Below are 22,126 nucleotides of genomic sequence, written 5' to 3'. Positions count from 1 at the left end.
TTTTTTGACTTGGACTTGATTTCAGATTTAATAGCTTTCTGCCAACCTGGTGTTTGCCCAAGTTTAAGCTTTGAGATTCTTCCTTGTCTGGTTCATCATCACATTAATCAGTTTCCTTGCATTGCACAGACCCAAAGCTTGAATTTGAAGGCTATGAGACTGGTTAATGAAATAAACTGGCCCCTTTATCAGACTCTTGCTGTTGCACCTGATGGAGAATTGGTACAAGTTATTCATGGGTGATGCAGTTTTCATTATTTTTCTTTTTCTTTGACGTGTTTATCTTATATGAAGTGTAAACCTTTGGTGAAAATGGCAAGTATGATGTTGAGGATTATAATAAAATTGATGATGGATTTTCATCTACCAACCCAAGCTTTTGGAGTAGAAATAGTTGTGTCATAATGGTATTAAAGCTTCTTTTGACCAAGGGGTCAAGAGTTTGATCCCGCATAATTAATTGTGCACAACCCATGCTAGGTTTCTTTCTGTGTCTAAGCGTCAAGTCCTGTGGGCTTTGTATATGAATGTGTTCGAGATATATTAAAACCATTTCTGGTCGTCTAAGATTTTAGGCTTGGGAGTTGAACTGGTCCATGACATGGTTCCAGAACCTTTATGAACTGGTCAATAATATGATCTTTGCCAATTATATGAACATTGTAGGTTTTGGTATAGCACACCTGTGCTTTATTACCGTCAGGATCCCAAAAGATTTCAGTGGGTGATTGTCATGTTAGAAGAGATCATGACAAAACTATTCTGACTTTCAGCAAACAATTTTAGCTTGGGAGATGAAATTGCCCTTAATATGTTAGAAATTCTATGAAAACCATTTTTGGTCTTTCTCCTAATGGATCTTGGCAACTGTCAAACTGTCATTTCTCGTATTAGTCCAGGTGAACTAAAGAGCCAGTAAATTTATTGTGATTTGTGAGATCCTGTCTCTAGTATCGGAACAAGACTCATAATCATGCACATTTACTTGTAAAGAAATCATTAAATACACAACAGATTACTAATAGTTCCAATCTTCGCTTGCATGTAGATAAATTGGGGGAATTGCATCGGTAAAGGTGTTTTCTTTCCATAAATGTCAGAATTTTTCTCTTTCACATTTTCCTTATTGATACTGTGTTGTTTTTCTTGTCCTTGCCAAAACATTTTAACAGGAGCTATATAGACTTGAAAAGTAGCCAGTTACCTTGCGCTTTTGTCGTGATTTATCCTCTTAATAAATTCTTTGTGGTGATTTATCCTCTTGATAAATTTGAGGCATAGGCTTGGAGGGAGCTTGCTGTTGGACATCATTCTTGTTGCCCCTGGCTGACACTTATCAGAGGAAATTAAAATGAATCATGACTATATAAGATTCTGCCATGATGAAACCATCAGAATAAAATGAAATTGTGGCCAAATGCATTTCCAGTAGTAATTGTTATTTCGAATCCTTTTGGAGGATTTAGTAAGTGCCTTCTCGTAGTTGTGAGTGATTTAATCTAGCAGAGGTGTAGTGGTCTGAACATTTTGAGCTAAGTTGGAAAGTATTTATTTATGGTGAAGAAGAAGCATCTGAATCTTGAACCTAATCATCAGATCTTAAATGTGATTTACTTCTGTACTGCCTATGTGGTTTGTTGGATTTCCTCTTATAATAGAATTGTGTTTTTGATTGCAAAGTAGGCCATCGGCTAGTAAAATCTGACAGGATTCAACTAATACCACTCTTCTAGAAAAAATACCCACGCCAATGTTACTCAGGAGCATAAATATCACTATTTTCATGATAAATGATTTATAATAGGAAAAATGTGCTAGATGGATGAGTTTTAGCACAAGGCCTTTCTGGTATTTTATTTGGAATTGTTATTTGATTTCAGAATTGTTGATCAACGTGATTATGTTTCTGTTGTTTGAAATGAGTTTCCTTTCACATTACTGACTATGAAGATGTAATTGCAGACTATTTCTGGAAGTTTATCTTCGATTAACCTGAAGACCATCAACATCATGGCTGAGAATTTCAGGATCTACCCTGAAGACCATATTACTTGGTTTGTTGAAAACTGCAGTGATTTGGAATTGTCGAAGACGCTCTTCTTTTTGATGTTATTTCAGGCTCTAGTGTTAAAACCAAGCAGTGAGTTTCTCCCTCACTTTTTCTATGCGCTACTTTATAGTTTCCAATTTTTCTGAAACATTCACTGCTTGTCAATAAGGAGTGTTAAGATTAAGCAAATAACAATATAACATGAGAAGTTAATTGAATGATTTATAGATGCTGAATATGGACTTTTTTTTCGTTTTTGGCTTAGGTGATGACTTTCCTGCAATTTTTGAAAATGTATTTCCTATGTTAAAGGCTGAGTGGGAATCATTAGTGTCTGCAGGCGATTTTATGTTGGAAGAGGTAGAATGAATTTATGATTTTAGTGTATTTATCTAAGTGGTTATCGGACATAAATACTAATTTGTTTTTTGGGTTGGTTGGTGTTTAATTTACAGTTCAATTCTGAAATTCTGGACTGGGACTGCAGTTCAATTCTAAAGTTCTTGGATACTGATCTCAAATCTCTGAATGCAAAACTTATTGTTTGCATATTTTGGAAGTTGGTTGCTGCACTGATGTTAGCAATGCCGTCTGACATTTTACGGGTTTGTAGTTCCTTATTTCATTTTTTGCCTGTGGGGGAGACTGGAGAGTTCTCCGCTGAATTTTCTGTGTGTTTACTTAATTGTAACCATGCCTATGAGACAGGATGATAACGATAAGTGGGTCAGCTGGACTAAGGATCTGTTTGTATGTTTTGCTGCCTCAAAATTCAAGCATGCTTTTCATGAACATCTCCGTTACTTGGTGGCTCAATGCAAGATATCACCTCCCTGCCTCTTATCCAAGTTTTTCACGGAGGAAGGTACTTTTCACTTGATCCTGTTGGAATCATACTTCATGAGCTTGGACAGTAATCTACCAACTGATGCCTTTTGACTTGTTGACATGATTGCTTTCATTTGAATGTTGTGGAATATGAAACTCACTTTTCTTTCGTTTAGGACTTTTCCCCATTTTTGTACCTGAGGAGTAATTGATTGCCTTTAATTACTAGTAATCACTGATTGGTATCTCCACAATTGCTAATTCCTGTAACTTCTGTAGTTGAAAATTAGGTCTTGAATAGAATTGTTTTGGCATGTTCAAATTGGTGATTCCAAAATTTTGAATTACTACTGGGCCTTGATTTGCTGTCACACTGTTCAGTTCCAACTTCTCATTTTTATCTTCTTTTTTCCTGTTTCAAATATTTTTTTGGTTTGACAACTGGTCATCAAGTGGAATCAGTCTAAGCTGCCTTCCACAGACTTAGCAGAGTCTGATTTTTATTTGCATTATGGTTTGACGTATATAAACTTCACTGATTGTTCGTGGATCAATGTCTCTAGAACGCCTTTGCATGTGTATTTAAAATGTCTTTACATACACACCCATTCAAAGCTAATATCTCATTTAGATTCATTCTCTTTAATTTTTTGTGGTGGTTTTTCTGGTTTAGTGAAATCTCTGTTTGGGTTTATTCTCTTGGTTGTTATATATGGTCATGGCTTTTTTAATGCCAATATGGTCATGGTTGTATTCCTGAAAAATTTTTCATCTAGTTAATCTTTTGCTGGTCTTGTCATTCTGTAGGTGTTCCTGTTGAAGTCCAAGTTGAAAGCCTTCGGTGCTTTGCATTTCTTTGTAGCCTGTCACTAGAAAGATGTCAATTTGAACTTCTAGCTGAGTTTCCTTCAGTTCTGGTTCCATTGGCTAGTGATAACCAGGTATGAGTTTTCCACCATAGTGCCAAACATTTTGAGGTGCTTTTCCTTTTTCTACCCTCCTTTGTTTTTCATTCTGAAAATACATGGTCATCAACAATTGTTTTCTTCCATATTGTAATTTCAGAAGCCTATGACACTTCCACTTGTGCTATTCTTTTTCCGTGTGCTTCTCTCTTGCAACAAAATGGAATTGGCCAAATCGATTAATTTGCATTGTCCGTCTTTTTTAGGATACAAGGATTGCGGCCATGAACTGCATTGATGGGCTATGTGTATTATGGTCTCATCTTGAACGTTCTGGAAGGAGAAATGGTACTGTACCATCAAAATAATTGGATTCTGCCCTACATGTCAAATGTTACCTTGTTATTTTACTAATTTTTTTTAACTGGCGAAAACAGGGAGCAATGCAACATGGAGCCATTTTCTGGGTGAACTTTTGGGGTTGATAGATCAGCAAAAAACACTAATATTGTCTGATGAGAGATTTCTTCCTTCAATGTTTGCATCTATGCTGGGCTCAACCTGTCACAACATCTTGGTACCCCAAAATATTGAGAACAGGTATGATATGGTGCAGATTCGGTAAGAGAGAAATAAGAAAGGAAAATCTTTATTGAACTGTGAGATAAGAATCTAATTTCACAAATTAATAAAGATGAAGGAAAATCTTCATTAGAATGAGTAAGAATTTTAGCTCATAACTAATAAAGCCTTGGAGAATCTCCACTCATAAAACAAATAGTGATTATACAGATGACATTTACATGCATTGACCCTCAATATTTATAAACAGAAAAATAACTATGACTCCTTAAAATTTAGGCTAACACATGATTTAGGAAAATAACAATAAAAATATTTAAAATGAAATATCTGACTCAGTAAATAATCCTAACAGACTCCCCTAGCTCCTAAATTTGTGCTTCACTTCACCTGACCACCAAGACTACTACTAAACCCACTAAAATAAATATTAATGAAATAAAATCTGGTTCACAGATTAGCCGCTCGTTTGGTACTCTATCAAGAGTATTTTTATAATGCTACCATAATTATGTATTTGTCTAATGGGAGGCTGACGGGAGACCGCGGGAGACCAAGTTGGATAGGGTTATTTTGTTTCTCCCTATGGTGATAGGATCTGATCAGCTTTACATTCAATGTATAATGCATTGTTGGTCATTTTTCTTTTTCTTATCAAATAATTGGTCGAACTTGCTAATTTTGTTAAATAATTGGTTGAATTTGCTAATTTTCATTTTCCGTCTGTGCCTGAATTTTTCCTTTCAGATTTGATCAGCCTACAAGGGAAAAAATTCTTGGCTTCATTTTGGGTTCTGCTTTGAAACTTTCAAACTATGGCAAGGTCTGCTGTCTTTTCTAAACTGTTTCCTTCTCTGCTTTTACATGTAAGATTTGTGTTCTTGATCAAACTTCCATATCTTCAAAAAATTTTTTTTACTATCATGCGTATTGCTTTCACATAATCTTAGAAAGGACGTTTATATTTGTACCGTGGTGCTTCTTGCAGCTGAAGATTTTATCCTTGCTCAAGGGAATTGGAAAGGGCATTGTGTGTGTTAAAGAAGTTGTGTCTCTGTTGTCCTTGCTCTTGCATAGGCGGAATCAGTGCTTTAATGTGCTAGATGAGTTCTCTCAGAAATTGTCAAGCATTGAAATTGAAATGCTATGCCTATTACTTGAAGTAAGTATATCCAGTTGTTTTTGGCTGAGGGCATCTTTCCAATATAGGATTTGAAGTGTACTAATTTCTACTATTGTGGTAGAGTTGTGTTATGTCCTCTTCCTCGGGGGGAAATGATTTTGAAGGTCATTTATTGACAGCTTTGCGGGTAAGCAATATAGTATTTCTACGTTAGGTGGTTTTGTCATCTTTGATGTGCTTACACGCTCTGGCTGCTGTCTTGGCCAGTTGGATTCTACTAGTTCTGGTCACCCTGCCTATGTACAGCCCTGTTTAACCATTCTAAGGAAACTAAGTCGTCAATTCTATGGGGGATTGAAGAATGAAGTAAAGGTATCAGGGGACCCATTTCCTTTCCAAATGATATCATTCCCTTCATAATAACTTGATCAATTTAGGCCCATGTTAAAGCAGATCACATTTGTTCTCCTCGCTTGATGCATTAAATTTCTGACAATGAACTTTCTTATTTTTTACAGGAGCATTTGTTTCATGAGCTTCTGTTTCTGTGCTGTAATGCTAATGGTGAAGTACAAAGTTCTGCCAGAGAGGCCATATTGCGCATAGATGTAAGTTCCTTTCTCATATTTTTTAATTTTACGGATCTTCTGTTCAATTTAGTGCATCTTTTATTATCTGTTGGTTAGTGTGTTGTATCTATTTTGCTGTTGCTTGCCAGTATGATGCAGAACAGTTTATGGGAGCATCTGACATTCAAATAATGAACTCAAGTGGTTGCCAAAGAGACGTTTTTTTCCTGATGGACAATATTTTTGCAGAATTTAAGAACTTAAGTTTTATGCCTGTGCCATAAGATGTATAATCAGTTTGGTAAATTGGAATCAATGGTATCCTGGTTTGCATGCACAGAAATGCTCATTTGTGCGTGCATTATGAAGTATGATTACAAGAACGTACACATTTTTAATGTGGGTTTATTTGAAAATGGGGACTTTTTTCTTTTAAAACTGTTCTATAGCCAGCAGTGATTTGAGGGAGCATGTGGTTAATATTATAAATATTTAGGTACTAGGTTCCCTTTTTAATGTAGTGTTATAATTCTTCAGCTTATCCATTTCACCTTCTAAATTATAGAAGTTCTGTAGGAGAATAAGTGAAAGATTAACTGGTGGTCAATGGTTTTATCTCTTGGAATTGCAGATTAGTTTCTCAACATTTGGCGACATGCTTGATATCATACTTGAAAGGGGAAGTTGCATAAATATCTCAGAATCCAAGAAGAAAAAGAAACTAAGTGTGCATGCAGGGGATAACATATTTAGAAGGGAGAAATCTTTCTATATCCTTAGTTCTCTTCTTGATGTTTTATTATTGAAGAAAGACATAACGAAGAGGTTAGAAGATAATTGCTATTTCTGGATCAACAAAATAAATAGCATATTTGATTGTGCTAACTATTAACTTTGATGGCTGCAGGCATATGCTCATAAGCCCCTTATTTAAGCTTCTTAGTAGGATTCTTTCTGAGGAGTGGTTGAATGATGCTCTTTTCCAGGAGAAGGGCTTGACCCAGCCTTCATTAAGTGAGGCCAACCGTAATGCCATATGTCATGTTCAACAGACTTTGTTGATAATCCTTGAGGATATAATCACATCCCTTGGTAGCACTGCTCCGTTGAAGGTTCATTTTTATTCTAGATGCTTGAAATTTCAAGATATCTTACAGGTTATTTGGTGAACTTGCTTTTGCCTAATTCAAATTTATTTTGCTATTTTTGTTCTCAGGAAAATATAACAAATGAAATTAACTTCAATGTCCTGATAGTGTGCGCCCATTCTTCGAAGGATGTAGTCACCCGTAACCATGTATTTTCTCTGCTTTCTGCTGTTGCGAAAGCTTTTCCTGAAGAAGTTTTTGGGCATATACTTGATATTGTTGCTGTTGTTGGAGAATCAACTATCACACAGGTTTGTTAATATATGATTAAAGCAGCTTTGAAAGTTGGAGTAACAGTGATGAGTGTGCTTGTATTTTGGCTACCTCTTTAAAATTGATTATATAAGCGATACAGGGGACGGGAGAATCATAGATTGAATTTTTGGTATTCTATATCTTTAAATTATAAGCCAGATTATAAGCGATACTTGATATTAAGGACATTTTATTAGAATTGATTGAGGTGGGGGAAGTTTGAGCCTGATAGAAAAGGCCTGTCCAATGCCAAAATTCTTTCCTCCATTTTTTGTTTTCCTTTTACTAAAACCTTCATATCAGATTTATTATAGCCAATATGAGAGTGGGGGGTCTTAATTGTAAGGAGAGAGACACTATCACGGAATAGGATGACAAAAAAGATGACATGTTTTGCCTAATTATATCAAAACAACGTACATTTTCTAAAATTATACGCAAATAATTGAGTAAAATTTAAAGACACGTTTTAGATGGATTGATTTCTCAGTATTCTATTTCTTCAAATACATTGTATTTTCACTGACACAACTGAACAGTGCGGACATGCAGTAAGGGCTTTCAAATATGTTTATATGATAACATACTCAGATGGGTGAGGCTAGGGTTTGGATCTTATAAAAAGTGTATGCTTGGCCTGTTCAATATATGGATCCTTCAGGCTCATATATCATTTTTATTTTTCATTTCATTTCATTTGATTTTATTTTATTTTTTTTGGTTTGTTTGGATTGGGTGGGTTTTGCGCCATGATCTGGTCTAGTTCAATATATCATCTGTATTCTCACTATTTGGCTATTATCTGTAGATTGACGGTCATTCAAAGCATGTTTTTGAGGATCTTATATCTGCCATTGTTCCTTGTTGGCTGTCTAAGACTGAAGATGTTAAAGCATTACTGAAGGTAGTTATTCCTTGATACATGTTGGTTCCAAATGAATGGAAGCAATTCTAAGCATATCAATATTTTAATATTGTTTTCTCCCTACAGATTTTCATGGATACGTTGCCCGAAGTTGTTGAGCATAGAAGATTGTCAACTGTATTATACTTGTTAAGGTAAAGTACTTTTTATGCTATACTTCACTTTTATTAACTTTGTTTATCCATTCACGAGCTACATGTAACCATGCTCCAACTTTACAGAACTTTGGGTGAGGATAAAAGCTTTGCTTCATTGCTTGTCCTGCTTTTCCATTCATTAGTTTCAAGGGAACAAACTACTTTGCTTAATATCAAGGCTCTGGATACATTGACATTTTATACAAGAGAGTGGGAGTATAAACTTGCGGTGCAGATATGTGAACAATACACAAGTCCGACGTGGGTTCCTGCTTTAGTTATGCTGCTTCAACAATTGGGAAATGAACCTCTAGAGTTGTTTCTTGCAATGCAGTTTACTTTGCACAAATTGCAAGATCCAGAATTTTTATTCAAAATGGAATCAGGGGAGGATGCAGATATCATTCAGGTATAATTCCGTATGTTTTCATGATTTTGAACTCCTCAAGTCTTCAAGTACCTGACTTTATTAATGGCATAAGCAACTAGCAAGGGCATTCAATGTCTTTCCATTTCAGAGAGGGTACGCTTTATAAGGTTCATATCCTACCTAGTGGATCCTATAAGTGCCATTGCATTGTACAGCATAGGACAGGTTTGGCAAGGTGGCGCCTTTCTATATACATGCATTCCTTTCCAACCAAATCTGCCAGGATTTTGAACACCGTAGTGCCACAAAACCCCCCCCCCTGCCAGACACTTTTAAATAAATTGATGTAAGATGCTTTGAAGTCTCAGGGATAAAAATGCCAATGAAAGAAATATAAACTGATCGTTACATGGTAAATCCATAGCCTTGTGGTGAATAGAAAACTGAGATAAAGTATCTCCAATTCACACATATCGTGGGACAGTTTTTTGAGGTTTGCAATCCTGTCACCTGTCATTAATGTTAATCCTGTGTCTATTACGCCTTATTATTGTCTGGGGGATATTTTCCACCTAGTTAGTTAATCTCCCAAAACTACAGGCAAGAGCTGCTACCATCCAACTTGAATGAAATTGGCTTTCTAAAAAGAACTATATTCTGATGGAACTTAGTCTGTATTGATGCTGATCGAAAGGAAAAGATCGCCCCTCAGGGTATGGACCTAAAGGAAAGCGATGATTACAACGCAGAGTAACCACACTCTTGACTCCTGTGTATTCGAGAGACACAGACCTCTCCCAATCACTCACCGAAAACATGCATACCCCCTCCCTAACAGATTTCCTCTCTTATAACAATATTTCTCCCGTCTCTCTCCTCTAACCGTTTACACATATAATCTCTCAATTACCCTTGGGCTTCTTTTTAACATAAACCAGCTGAGGCCCAGATGTCGCCCCATCATTACCCCCCCCAACAAGTGTGTCCTTGTCCCCAAGGACGAAAGCAGGGAACTGTAGGTGGATGGCGTCATAATCTTCCCACGTGCTGTCGTGTTCAGGGAGGTGAAACCATTTAATTAGCAGCTCAACTCTGCCATCGGTCAGGCGGCGTGACTTTAAAATGGCTTCCGGTTGGACTTGTAGCTCCAGATCCGACGTAAGAAAAGGAGGCAAGGATTGTGGAACAATAGTGGCAGGAGGGGCCAATCGTAGTTGAGACACATGAAAAACCGAGTGAATTTTAGCATCGGAAGGTAACTGGAGTTTGTAAGCCATTGCTCCAACTTTGGCCAGAATGGGAAAAGGACCATAATACCGTGGACTCAACTTCTCATTAGGGCGGCGAGCTAGCGAACGAAGGCGATACGGTTGCAGCTTCAGATAAACCTTGTCACCCAGCTCAAAATGAACGTCACGACGTTTCTTGTCAGCAGCTAACTTCATATACTGCTGTGACCGTTCCAGATTTTCTTTGAGTTCGACCAGAATGGCGTTACGGGAGCGCAAGTGTTCAGCGACCGCGTCCACCGTCGAAGAGGGTTCCTGGAACCGATACAAGGTGGGGGGATCCTGCCCATACAAAGCCTTGAAAGGCGTCATGCCCGTGGAACGGTTAAAATTTGTATTGAACCAGAATTCAGCCCAAGAGAGCCATTTGGACCAATCTGTCGGACGGGAGCTGGAAAAGCAACGCAAATAAGTCTCATCACTGCGGTTCACCACCTCGGTTTGACCATCACTCTGGGGATGGTAACTAGAGCTAAAGCTCAAAGTAGTACCCGACAATCTGAAAAGCTCCTTCCAAAAGTGACTCATAAAAATTTTGTCACGGTCAGAGACAATGGAGCGAGGAAAACCGTGTAGGCGCACTATCTCCTTCACAAAGACCGCGGCAACATCACAAGCAGAGAAGGGATGACGGAGAGGGAGAAAATGTGCATATTTAGTTAATCGGTCCACCACCACAAATATAGTATCAAATTTAGCAGACTTGGGTAATCCAACAATAAAGTCCATGGAAATGTCAGTCCACACAGCATCAGGAATCGGTAGGGGCTGAAGTAGCCCGGCGGGACTGGTGGCCAAATGTTTATTTTTAAGGCATGTATCACAAGCTGACACGAATTTTTGGACATCGCGACGCATACCCTCCCAATGGAACAGAGAGGCGAGCCGCTTGTATGTACGCAAGTAACCGGAGTGACCTCCTATAGGAGAAGCGTGGAAATCCTGGAGTAGTGAAAGAATGCGGGGCGACTGTTTTGGTATTACTAACCTCCCCTTAAAAAATAAATGAGCACCGTTGAGAGTATAACCAGCCAACGATGTTTGACCAGTGCCCAAAGCCTGAATAATCGATGCCAAAGCAGGGTCGGACTGAACCTCTTGGTCCCACGAGTCAACCTCAGAATTTTGCAGAACAGAAACGGCGTGCAATTCACAACTAACCCCTCTTCGAGATAACCCATCTGCTGCTGAATTAGAGGTTCCCGGTTTGTAATGGATCTGGAAGTCAAACCCCATGAGCTTGGAAACCCAGTGTTGCTGTTGGCCGTCCAGGACCCTTTGTTCCAAAAGATATTTCAATGGTTTCTGATCTGTTTTAATGATAAAGGGCCTTCCCAGCAAGTAATATTGCCATTTTTTGATGGAAAAAACAATAGCCATGAGTTCACGCTCATACACAGATCGCTGCTGGTGCTTAGGGGATAGGTGATGACTACAATATGCCAAGGGGCGCCCGTTCTGCATCAGAACTGCCCCCAAACCAGTGCCGGACGCATCTGCTTCTACCACAAACGGAACCTGGAAATCCGGGATGGCCAGGACAGGTGTCGACGACATAGCTTGCTTGAGATTGTCAAAGGCGGACTGAGCCGATTCATCCCAGTGGAAGGCGTTCTTCTTAAGCAATCGGGTGAGAGGAGACGCAAGTGCGCCATAATTCCTGACGAAACGGCAGTAATAGCCAGTAAGACCCAAGAACCCACGTAAGTCCTTAAGCGTCTGTGGGACCGGCCAAGTCAACATACTCTGTACTTTGGAAGGATCTGCCTGTACCCCTTCCGGTGAAATAATGTGGCCGAGGTACTCGAGTTGGGATTGAGCGAAGATGCACTTCTTACTGTTGATGACTAAGTGATGCTGCTGTAGGACCTCCAACGTTGCCCTTAAATGCCGCAGATGTTCCTGTCTGTTTACACTATAAACCAAAATGTCATCGAAGAACACTAGAATAAATTTTCGTAGGTACTGACGAAAAATGTCATTCATGAGCGACTGGAAAGTGGAGGGTGCGTTCTTGAGCCCAAAAGGCATTACCATGAACTCATAATGACCATCATGGGTACGAAACGCGGTCTTATGCTCTTCACCAGGTTTCATGCGTATCTGATGATACCCCGATTTCAGGTCCAGCTTCGAGAAAATCTGAGCCCCATGCAATTCATCTAATAATTCCTCAATTGCAGGAATCGGAAATTTATCTTGGATGGTAATTTTATTCAATGCCCTGTAGTCGATGCAGAACCGCCAACTGCCGTCTTTCTTTTTGACTAGTAGAACCGGGCTGGAGAATGAACTCCTACTAGGACGTATCAAGCCGGTCTGTAGCATATCCCATACCATCTTTTCAATTTCGGATTTCTGGCAGTGAGGGTAACGGTAAGGCCGTATGTTGGGCGGAGACTCCCCTGGTTTCAGCTCAATGGTGTGGTCGACCGAGCGGTGTGGAGGCAAGCCAGAAGGTAATGCTTGTACTGAAGGGAACTCCCTAAGGAGGCCTTGGATGTCTTCGGTCACCTCAGTCACGTGAACATCAGTGACCTTGAGCTCCATAAACTCAACTAAGAACCCTTCATCCGTCGAACGCATGGATTTGAGGAGAGAAGATGATGACATCTCAGATTTCTGTAGAGACGGATCTCCTCGCAAACAGACCCATTCACCGCCGATATCAATCTTGATAGTTGATCGCTTCCAACTCACCAAAACCTCATCAAGTGATTCGAGCCAGTCGGCCCCGAGAATAATGTCAGAGCCCCCCAGTTGGAACGGGTAGAGGTGTTGCGAAATATGGAGTCCTTGAATCACAATGGGCACGTCCCTACAAATCCCGTGGCCCTGTACATGCCGTGAATCGCCTACTTGAACAACGAAGGATAGATGAGGGTCGAGGGAAAGGTCGAGAGCCTTCACCAAATCATGATGGATGAAGCTGTGGGTGGCACCGCAATCGATTAAGACTAGAACCGTTCGGCCGAATATTGTTCCCTTGAGCTTAATGGTTTTTCCTCCAGTTACTCCCGCTAATGCGTTCAAGGAAAGAGCCATAAGTTGGCCATTGGTCGTCGGTTCGTCGGAAGGAGCATCAGGAATAGGAACAGACGGAGCAACTTCAGTCATCGGGGCCTCACTATCCTCGTCTGCTTCTTCGGCCAATATTAGCACCTGGAGCTGCTTCTTTTTACACTGATGTCGTGGGCGGAATTTCTCGTCACACTTAAAACAGAGGCCAAGCTCACGCCGCTTCTCGATTTCAGCGTCAGTGAGTTTCTTCGGAACTGACTTAGTAACATGAGTCACCGGTATGTCAATCTTCTCAGAGACGCGTGTGCTCTTAGAGTCGTCGGAAGTGGTTGTGGCAGGGGTCGAAGATTTGGATAAATCAGGTGGGAAACGAGTTGGGCCAGGACGCGTGGCCCACTTATCTGTGTCCCACAGCTTGGGTGTTCGGTCAGGGCGGTATCCGTGGAGTGAAGATTTGACCCAATTGCGCTCCTCAATCCGTAGCGCCATATCCATGAATTCCCGGATGGAGTGCATCGTCGTCATCCTGAGGTCGGCTTTGATATCCGGATGCAAGCCGTTTAAAAATGCCGCAATCAACACCTCTTCATCGCATTTGTCCAAAGTAGCTGACAGGAGTTCGAAACGCTCAATATATTCGGCCACTGATCCTCTTTGCCGGAGCGCCATCAGCATCTCATACGTTCCCCCACATTGCGAGGGATGGAAACGCAACACTAGAGCTCGTTTGAGCTCAACCCAGCTACGGATTGGACTTCGAACCTCGCACCATTGGAACCAGTTCAGTGCTCGGTTCTCAAAACAGAGTACTGCAGCGTCCAGTTTATCGCCTTCGCTAATCCGATTAAGTTTGAAGTACCGCTCAATCCTAAAAATCCAACCCAACGGGTCCTCTCCCGAAAATAGAGGCATATCGAGTTTTCGTAGGCTGGAAAAATCATTGCGTGAATCCTTCGCTTCCGTCTCATCGTGCTCCTCTGTTGGTGGACTTTCTGTCGTAACCTTCGATGCTGGTGACTCTTCGACCCGAGACCCCGGCTCACCGGAATGCTTGGTTTGACGTAACTCGGATAGCATCTCAGTCATCAAGGATTGTAGCGTGGTCATATCGCACTTGAGGGTCGACACGTCCCCCCGCAGTAGCTCAATGCCTTGCTCTGTCTGGAGTACGCGTGTGTCGATGTTTTCTACCTTCTGCTCCATTCGGGTCACCATTCGCTAGATCGTAGCGGCTCTGATACCTGAATGATGGAACTTAGTCTGTATTGATGCTGATCGAAAGGAAAAGATCGCCCCTCAGGGTATGGACCTAAAGGAAAGCGATGATTACAACGCAGAGTAACCACACTCTTGACTCCTGTGTATTCGAGAGACACAGACCTCTCCCAATCACTCACCGAAAACATGCATACCCCCTCCCTAACAGATTTCCTCTCTTATAACAATATTTCTCCCGTCTCTCTCCTCTAACCGTTTACACATATAATCTCTCAATTACCCTTGGGCTTCTTTCTAACATAAACCAGCTGAGGCCTAGATGTCGCCCCATCATATTCCTGACATGTCTCATGAGAGGTATTGCATTTTTGGCATTACTTCTGCCATGGTCTTAGTTGTGCTTTGGAATACCTGATTCCATAAAGTGTTGTACCCTAACATGGCCTTCAAAATTCAACTTCCTAGATTGAAGAAAGCTCCTCACAGTTCTCTCAATCCTATGCGTTGGCATATATTATAAGTCTCCTGATGATATTTTAAGGGTCTGCTATTGTTTAGGCAAGTGACTCGCATAATCCTTGGCTGATGCAAATTTTCAACTTTGAGCATAATAATTGCTCATTATTTGACTGTGTATTCAATTTGTTTCATTATTCTTATAGTCTTCTTGCTGAGATGCTCATTCTAGTCTTGTTGTAATAGTTTTCCAAGCTAAACATGTGTATTCATGCTGCTGCTTTTTATAGTTGAATAGTACTGTTTGTTGCCAAAATTGATTTCCTCAAAAGTAGACTGTTTTGACATTGCAGAAGGGACTTGGAGAGCTTATGGAGCAGATTGTTTTTCTCTTGCAACATGTACTTTCAAAAAAGAAACAACTGAAGTTTCCTGTTCTTCTGAGAAAAGAGTTGAAAGAAGCTTTGCGTGCTGCTGGGAGAAATATAACCTTGGCCATGAGACCATCAGCGTACTTTAGCAGCATAATTAAGTTGCTTCGTCATGAAGATAAGGATGTTGCTGAAATGGTAATTTCTTAGACTTGCGTGATGCATTAAAATGTTACCCCTTAGGACCATGTACGATAGATACTTCAAAAAAGTTAATATACCCATATCAGTTACATTTCTGGTATGATACATGTATTGTATCTCATGTTACATGCGATCTATTTTGAAGCTACCAATATCAGTTACATTTCTGATATGATACATGTATTGTATCTCATGTTGCATGCAATATATTTTGAGCTTATATTGACTTCCCCCCTTTGAAATGCTTCAAAATAACTCAAAAACTTAATTTTGTTGTTAATATCACTTTATTGCTTTGGAAATACATATTTAAAACAATTATTTTTATGTTATTCTTTTGTGTGTTAATTTTTTTTTAAATATATGCATAATTATATATGCATGTTTCTTGCGCCCATAGCCTAAAATTTTGAACTTCATCATGTTTAATATATCATATTGTATCGCACTCAATGCGTGTACCCATAATTGCGTAGCTTTAAGAAGTTTTTCCCTAAGTAGTTGGGTAGGCACAGCATATATTTCCTGTTTCTTATGTAATTCATGCAATGATGAACAATGTGAGATGAGGAATGGTTATTCAATAATTACATAATTTGTGTTGCAGGCTCTTGGGCTTTTGTGTGAGACTGCAAGAAATCATAAAGTTGTTAGTTCAAAGAGTAAAGAAAATAAAACTCGATGTTCCAATCCATCTTTTCCTTGGCTTAATATGAACGAGAGTGATCAAAAGTCATTTGATAAGATGTGCTTGGAAATTGTTCGGGTACTTGATGATCCAGCTGAGGGTTCAAGTACATCGATGAAAGTGGCAGCAGTGTCTGCATTAGAAGTTTTGGCCAACAGCTTTCCTTCTAATAATTTAATCTTCGTTCTGTGCCTTAGATCCATTGCAAGATGCATCAGTTGGTGCAACTTGGTTGTGGCCTCTAGTTGCCTTAGAACAACTGCTGCCTTGGTCAATGTTGTAGGTCCAAAGGCTCTAGCAGAGCTTCCTCACTTAATGGAAAATATGATGAGGGTTTCTTCTGAACTGTTCTCTAATTCAGATACAAAACCCCAAAGTATGGAGCCTGTTTCCCCAGTCTCTAAAGACTTGTATTTGTTGTCTGTTCTCATCACTCTGGAGGTAGTTGTGGACAAGCTTGGTGGATTTCTAAACCCTTATCTATCAAGTATAATAGATCTTCTGGTACTTCATCCTGAATATGTTTCTGGAAGGGACACAAAGTTGCAATCTAGAGCTAGTGGACTTCGCAAGCTCCTTGCGGAGAGAATCCCTGTAAGGCTTTGTTATTTTATAGTAACGTATAACATTTGTATGAAATCAACATTTTGGTGTTCTCTTTTTATTTAGAAAGCTTTTATTTTTGATACAGGTTCGACTTGCCCTGCCACCGTTATTAAACGTTTACCCTGCTTCTCTTAATGCTGGGGATAAAAGCTTAGAAATTATGTTTGACATGTTGGCAACCTTGGTTGGTACCATGGACAGGCCATCTATTGTTGCTTTCCATGGAAAGATTTTTGACCTTTGCCTGCTTGCCCTTGATATTCGTCATCAGAGTCCTGTTTCTGTCCATAATGTTGATGCAGTAGAAAGAAGTGTGATCAATGCAATGATTGCTCTGACTATGAAACTCACCGAGAGCATGTTTAAACCTCTATTCATAAAGAGTATTGAGTGGGCAGAATCTGATGTGGGTGAAGCTGCATCTGTGGGTAGTACTGATAGGGCGATATCCTTCTATGGCATGGTAAATAAACTTGCAGAGAGCCATCGGTAAGTCAATATCTGTGTATTTCAGTTGGTATTCTTTTCAAAAGTGCTTCTTTCTTGCTTGCTTGATCTCCAGAGACTTTGTTGAGGCATTCTCTCTTGAATTATTGGGTTTGTAATATTTCACTTTTTTAAAGAATAAAACTTTTTTTTTTAATTTAGAGTGAAGCAGTTTTATGTTATGTGTATAAAGGTCCTTGCATATTATACAATCTAATAATAGTGGCTGGCAGTTGAGTTACTACAAACTTAATCTGAAAATGATATTATTATATCCATAATTTGTTTTCAGTGAGAAGTCTTGGCTCATTTGAATTATGCTTATATAAGTAACTTGAGCAAACACGATCATTTTTCTTAAGGTCGTGATTGAAGTTTGCTTCATCATTTCTTCACTGCTGTGCCATGTGTGTAGGTCGTTGTTTGTTCCTTATTTCAAACACTTGCTTGGTAGCTGTGTTCACCATCTTGGCAATGCCGGAGATGTAAAACTTCTGAGTCGAAAGAACAAGAAGGCCAAGACTCAGGATGATGACAGCACAAAGGGAAGCATTGTTTCTATCAAAAGCTGGCATCTTAGGAAGCTAGTCTTGTCGTGTTTACACAAATGTTTTCTCTATGATACTGGATCCACCAAGTTTCTTGACTCTTCAAACTTTCAGGTGAGCCAATTCTTTTACACTGCCACCATTATGCCATATCTTAGTTGTCATGAACTATTGTACATATCTCTGACATTTAAGTATGGATTATTTCTTTAAAATGTTTTGATTAGTTTGCGGTCATATCTTCACAATGCTTCAGGAGCTGAGTTCTGCATCACATGCCTGTCTTGAACTTCCTTTTCCTAGAAGATAAACACTTCATTTGATTCAATTAATGGAGAACTTTGATATTTACAGATTAGAGGAGCACTGAATGATTATGAATATGTAGGGTATAAATGACATTTTACATCCACAAAATCACTGTTTAGTTCCATTCCCTTTTTCATCAAGGGATTCCCAGTGATTAGGATTCTATTCTGTACTTTTGAACTTTCCAAATTATCTTTATTCTTGTTCCTGTTGCTGCCTTGAATGAAGTTCATTCAAAGACTGATCCTCTTTCAATAATGTTCTTGTTTGTACATTCCTTCACCTAAATTATGGTTGTTGCAGATGCTATTGAAACCCATTGTTTCACAACTAGTCATAGAACCACCCGCTTCGTTGGACGACACCCCGAGTGTGCAGGAAGTTGATGACCTACTGGTTGTATGCATTGGACAAATGGCCGTCACCGCTGGAAATGACCTCTTGTGGAAACCCTTGAATCATGAGGTAAATATCTAGATTTTTACTACTGAGGGAGATTTTTTTTTTGGGCATTCCCAGTCATATAGTGGTAAGCTGTAAAAAGTTGTACTACCTCCAGTCCTTAAATAAGATTCAGCTGACTAATTTGGAAGTTAAATAAATTACTTTAAAGTATTCATATTTATTGTTTTTCTCCAAACTAATTTACTCAACTTCTAAACTGATATATAATCTAGTAATACACATAAATATTTTAGGGAGATAATGTAACATATAATTAATTTATTTAGCTTCTTTAATCTCTTTAAATGAGTCAATTAGATTTTATATTGAGGACCAGATATAGTATTATCTAAATTTTAGTTTTCATGCATGATCTTTATGTTGGCTCAAAAAAAAAGGGGGTCTTTATCACCTTTTTTCTGCATTCTGAACTCTGGCCAGAATGTATCTTTTGTTTTTAAATCTCTTTTGATGGCTGCGGAGTCTTCAACAGCTAATTCAGAGATCATGCCTTGTTTGTTTCGCAGGTATTGATGCAGACACGGAGTGAGAAACTGCGAGCAAGAATGTTGGGCCTGAGAATAGTTAAATATCTAGTGGAGAATCTGAAAGAAGAGTATCTTGTTTTCTTGGCTGAAACAATCCCCTTCCTTGGAGAATTGCTCGAGGATGTTGAGCCTTGTGTTAAATCTCTTGCCCAGGAAATTCTCAAGGAAATGGAGTCCATGAGTGGGGAAAGTCTTAGGCAATACTTATAATGATGTAAATTAAGGTAGTTAATACGATGATACTGAGAAAATTTTGAGGAAGTTAGAGACGTCTCATTAAATTTGTGATTTAGGTGATTATATTAATAGAAATGTTCTTTTTTGTCAATGAAAGCTTTTATATTTCCCTCCTTGGTAGCTAAAAGGCTAGCATATAATTAGTAAAAGACCAGCCTTTTAAAACACTAAATTAATGCCACAATTAGGTATCTAACTAACTAGGCTTGTTACAATTTCCTTTAATATAATCATGAAAGTTGTTTCTTTTTATTATTTGCATCGTTTGGTCAGTGTAAGCATATTGATTTATTAATAATCAGATTAAACTCATGAATTTAATGATTATCTGGTAGCTAAGACTGAGTTGTTCAGTTTTAGTGGTATCAGTGGTAAAATTAGTCATTATTTTTATGTATCTTGAAAAAATTGAAGTAAAATTCTGGCAGACAACGTACTGATTAATCATAACTTTTTTGGAACTTGATTTGCCCGGTCCAACTCGCAGCAGCTTGGATAGAACTAGTCTACCCAACGCGGGTCAGACTGAGTTTAGGGCTGATACTTTAGTCCATTGGGTCTAGCCTCGTCCAAGTATGATTTTTTTTTAAAAAAAAATGTAATTATTTAATTAATTTACTGTGTCCTAGTTATATAATCCCTTTCAACAGTCTCATTCTCTTATTGTCTTGCACTCGGTCGTCTCTTTCTCTCTTGACACTCGTTGTAGGTCCTTTTATTAATTTATATATATTTAATTATTTAATTAATTTATTGTATTTTATATTGATTGAGCATTGGAGCTTCTTTTATTATCAAAATTTACTTCTTTGATAAGTGAAACATCTATATTTTACAACATTAATTTGAGTTTTTTTTTTTGGGTGACAAATGTATATGCGCACACAACCCTCCCATCCACAAGTTTTTAGTCCTGTCATTTTTCATACATACCAGCTGCGAACTGGCAGTTACATTGGTCCAGTATGTTCTTTGTGAAGCCCTGCAAGTGCTTTTTGTTTAGCTTCTTTTTTTTTTGGAAAAGGAAACTTAAGAAGTCAATGCTAAGAGAGGCAAAGCGGTGGCTGAAGAAGAATTAGGCGCCAAAAATTAAGCTAATAAAGTAAATTGTTGAATTGGGCAAATCTCCTCAAGCTTATCAACTACAGCTTTGCACCTTCAAAAAGTTTATGATACTAGATGCATTTTGAGTCGTACTTTAAAAATGGTGGGCCTCACAATATTTGTTATGAAAGTCCTAGAATACCCCCAACTCAAAAAAAATCAAACTCGAAAAACATTAGTCAATCTCAGTAATATCGAACACAATATTTTTAAGTTATAATGATAAAAAATTTAAGTCATGGAGAAGAGATAATTATCTTGTAATATTCCAAGGATGAAATAATTTCAAATTAGCAAAACACCGATCACCCATATCTTATTGAAAATTAGAATTAAAAGAGTTAGAATTGAAATCCAAGATAACGTTGTTGATGATGATTTGGGCGTGGGTTTGAATGAGTTGAGAGAGAGAGCAGAAGAGGCAAAGGAAGAGGTTTTGATTGCTTGGAGACTAAGAGAAGTCACCTCCTTCTTGTTCCTCATCTTTTGGATATGGAATATCTGAAATCACGGTAGACAATGATGACAGATTCACAAGGCCAAGGAAGAAGATCTGACTACCAAGAGATGAAGAGAAGCAGCCTCCATCTTCTTCCTTGTCTTTCGAATTTGGAAGATGGTGCAAGAGCTCTCAGATTCACAAGGCCAAGGAAGAAGATCTGACTACCCAGAGATGAAGAGAAGCAGCCTCCATCTTCTTCCTTGTCTTTCAAATTTGGAAGATGATGCAAGAACAAGTTGAATGATAGCGCCCTCATTTCTCGAGCTCTTGTTCATTCTAGTACCCCCATCATTCTCTCCCCCATCTCTCCTTCTCAATCGAAGAGACGGATGAACAAAAAGAGAAAGCAACATGATGATCAACTTATCACCTTCCTACTCACTCTCGGCTCTTGCTCTCCACTCTAGAAGAATAGAAACTGAACCTCACAGACAGATGGCGAAACAGTGGCTCGGATTTGAGAGGTTGGGAGGGAGAGGGAATCTTTTTTTTTATTTTGAGTTGGGAATGCTTTGCGTTTTTCATAACAATATTGTGAGCCCTACCACAAAAAGTAACGGCAATTGTGCTATTTTAGTGTGGTGTCATTTTACCACCATTTTGAACTTTTATAGCTTACTTTTGCACATCAGAAAATGTTATGGGTGCACTTTTGATAAAAGTTTGAGTATTTTTGCACATGTACCCTAATTTTAATATTAATTTACCCATACCTATAATTTTTGCTGCATTTGCAAGAGTCAAGAAATAAGCAGAAAGCCCCAAAAAGCCACGAATGAAGAATCTAGCTTTCTTTAAACCAACCTATTGCATTTTTCCGATAAGGAAAAACTCGACGAAGAGATGGAAAGAGGGTTGAGGAAGATATCGACAGCAAATGGAAAGTGAAAATGAAGTCGAGAATGGGTATCTTGCAAAGATTTTGTCATCAGTGTTAGATCTTGTCCTTACACTGCTCAAATATCTAATTCCCATGAATCATTCTCCCCCCTTAGATCTTCTTACTCTAACTTGCTTTAGAGAATAACAAGCAGTGCATGGTTTGTCTTCACCTCTCACCCTGAAATTGACCCAAAATGCAATATCCTATTTTTAATTGCAAGGATTAATGTGATTAAGTCTTGATTTGCGTGGGATCGAAGACTAATGCTATTGCTTGAGGTTGCAAGATTGTCATTGAGATTAGATCTTGTCCTTGCACTG

General features: G+C 38.8%; 1 protein-coding gene across 1 annotated transcript; it reads left to right on the top strand.

The window, feature by feature from the left end:
• Positions 1-129: 129 nt before the first annotated feature.
• Positions 130-19,437, top strand: LOC114714608 (uncharacterized protein At3g06530-like; the record flags this gene model as incomplete). Its single annotated transcript, XM_028899358.1, has 25 exons — positions 130-222; positions 1,963-2,140; positions 2,316-2,410; positions 2,506-2,655; positions 2,759-2,915; positions 3,686-3,819; positions 4,050-4,131; positions 4,221-4,383; positions 5,113-5,188; positions 5,354-5,527; positions 5,610-5,675; positions 5,756-5,860; positions 6,007-6,096; positions 6,689-6,882; positions 6,965-7,169; positions 7,274-7,456; positions 8,269-8,364; positions 8,452-8,519; positions 8,607-8,931; positions 15,230-15,445; positions 16,059-16,733; positions 16,831-17,234; positions 17,647-17,893; positions 18,392-18,553; positions 19,060-19,437. Coding segments are annotated over 25 exons (4,569 nt in total), but the record flags the coding sequence as incomplete, so codon positions are not given.
• Positions 19,438-22,126: the final 2,689 nt, after the last annotated feature.

This window comes from Neltuma alba, unplaced genomic scaffold (genome assembly GCF_004799145.2).
Source record: "Neltuma alba isolate B1F8T4 unplaced genomic scaffold, ASM479914v2 tig00001965_pilon, whole genome shotgun sequence".
Lineage (NCBI taxonomy): Eukaryota > Viridiplantae > Streptophyta > Magnoliopsida > Fabales > Fabaceae > Neltuma > Neltuma alba.
Note: the sequence above shows the minus strand (reverse complement) of the source record. Positions and strands in the feature narration are given on the sequence as shown.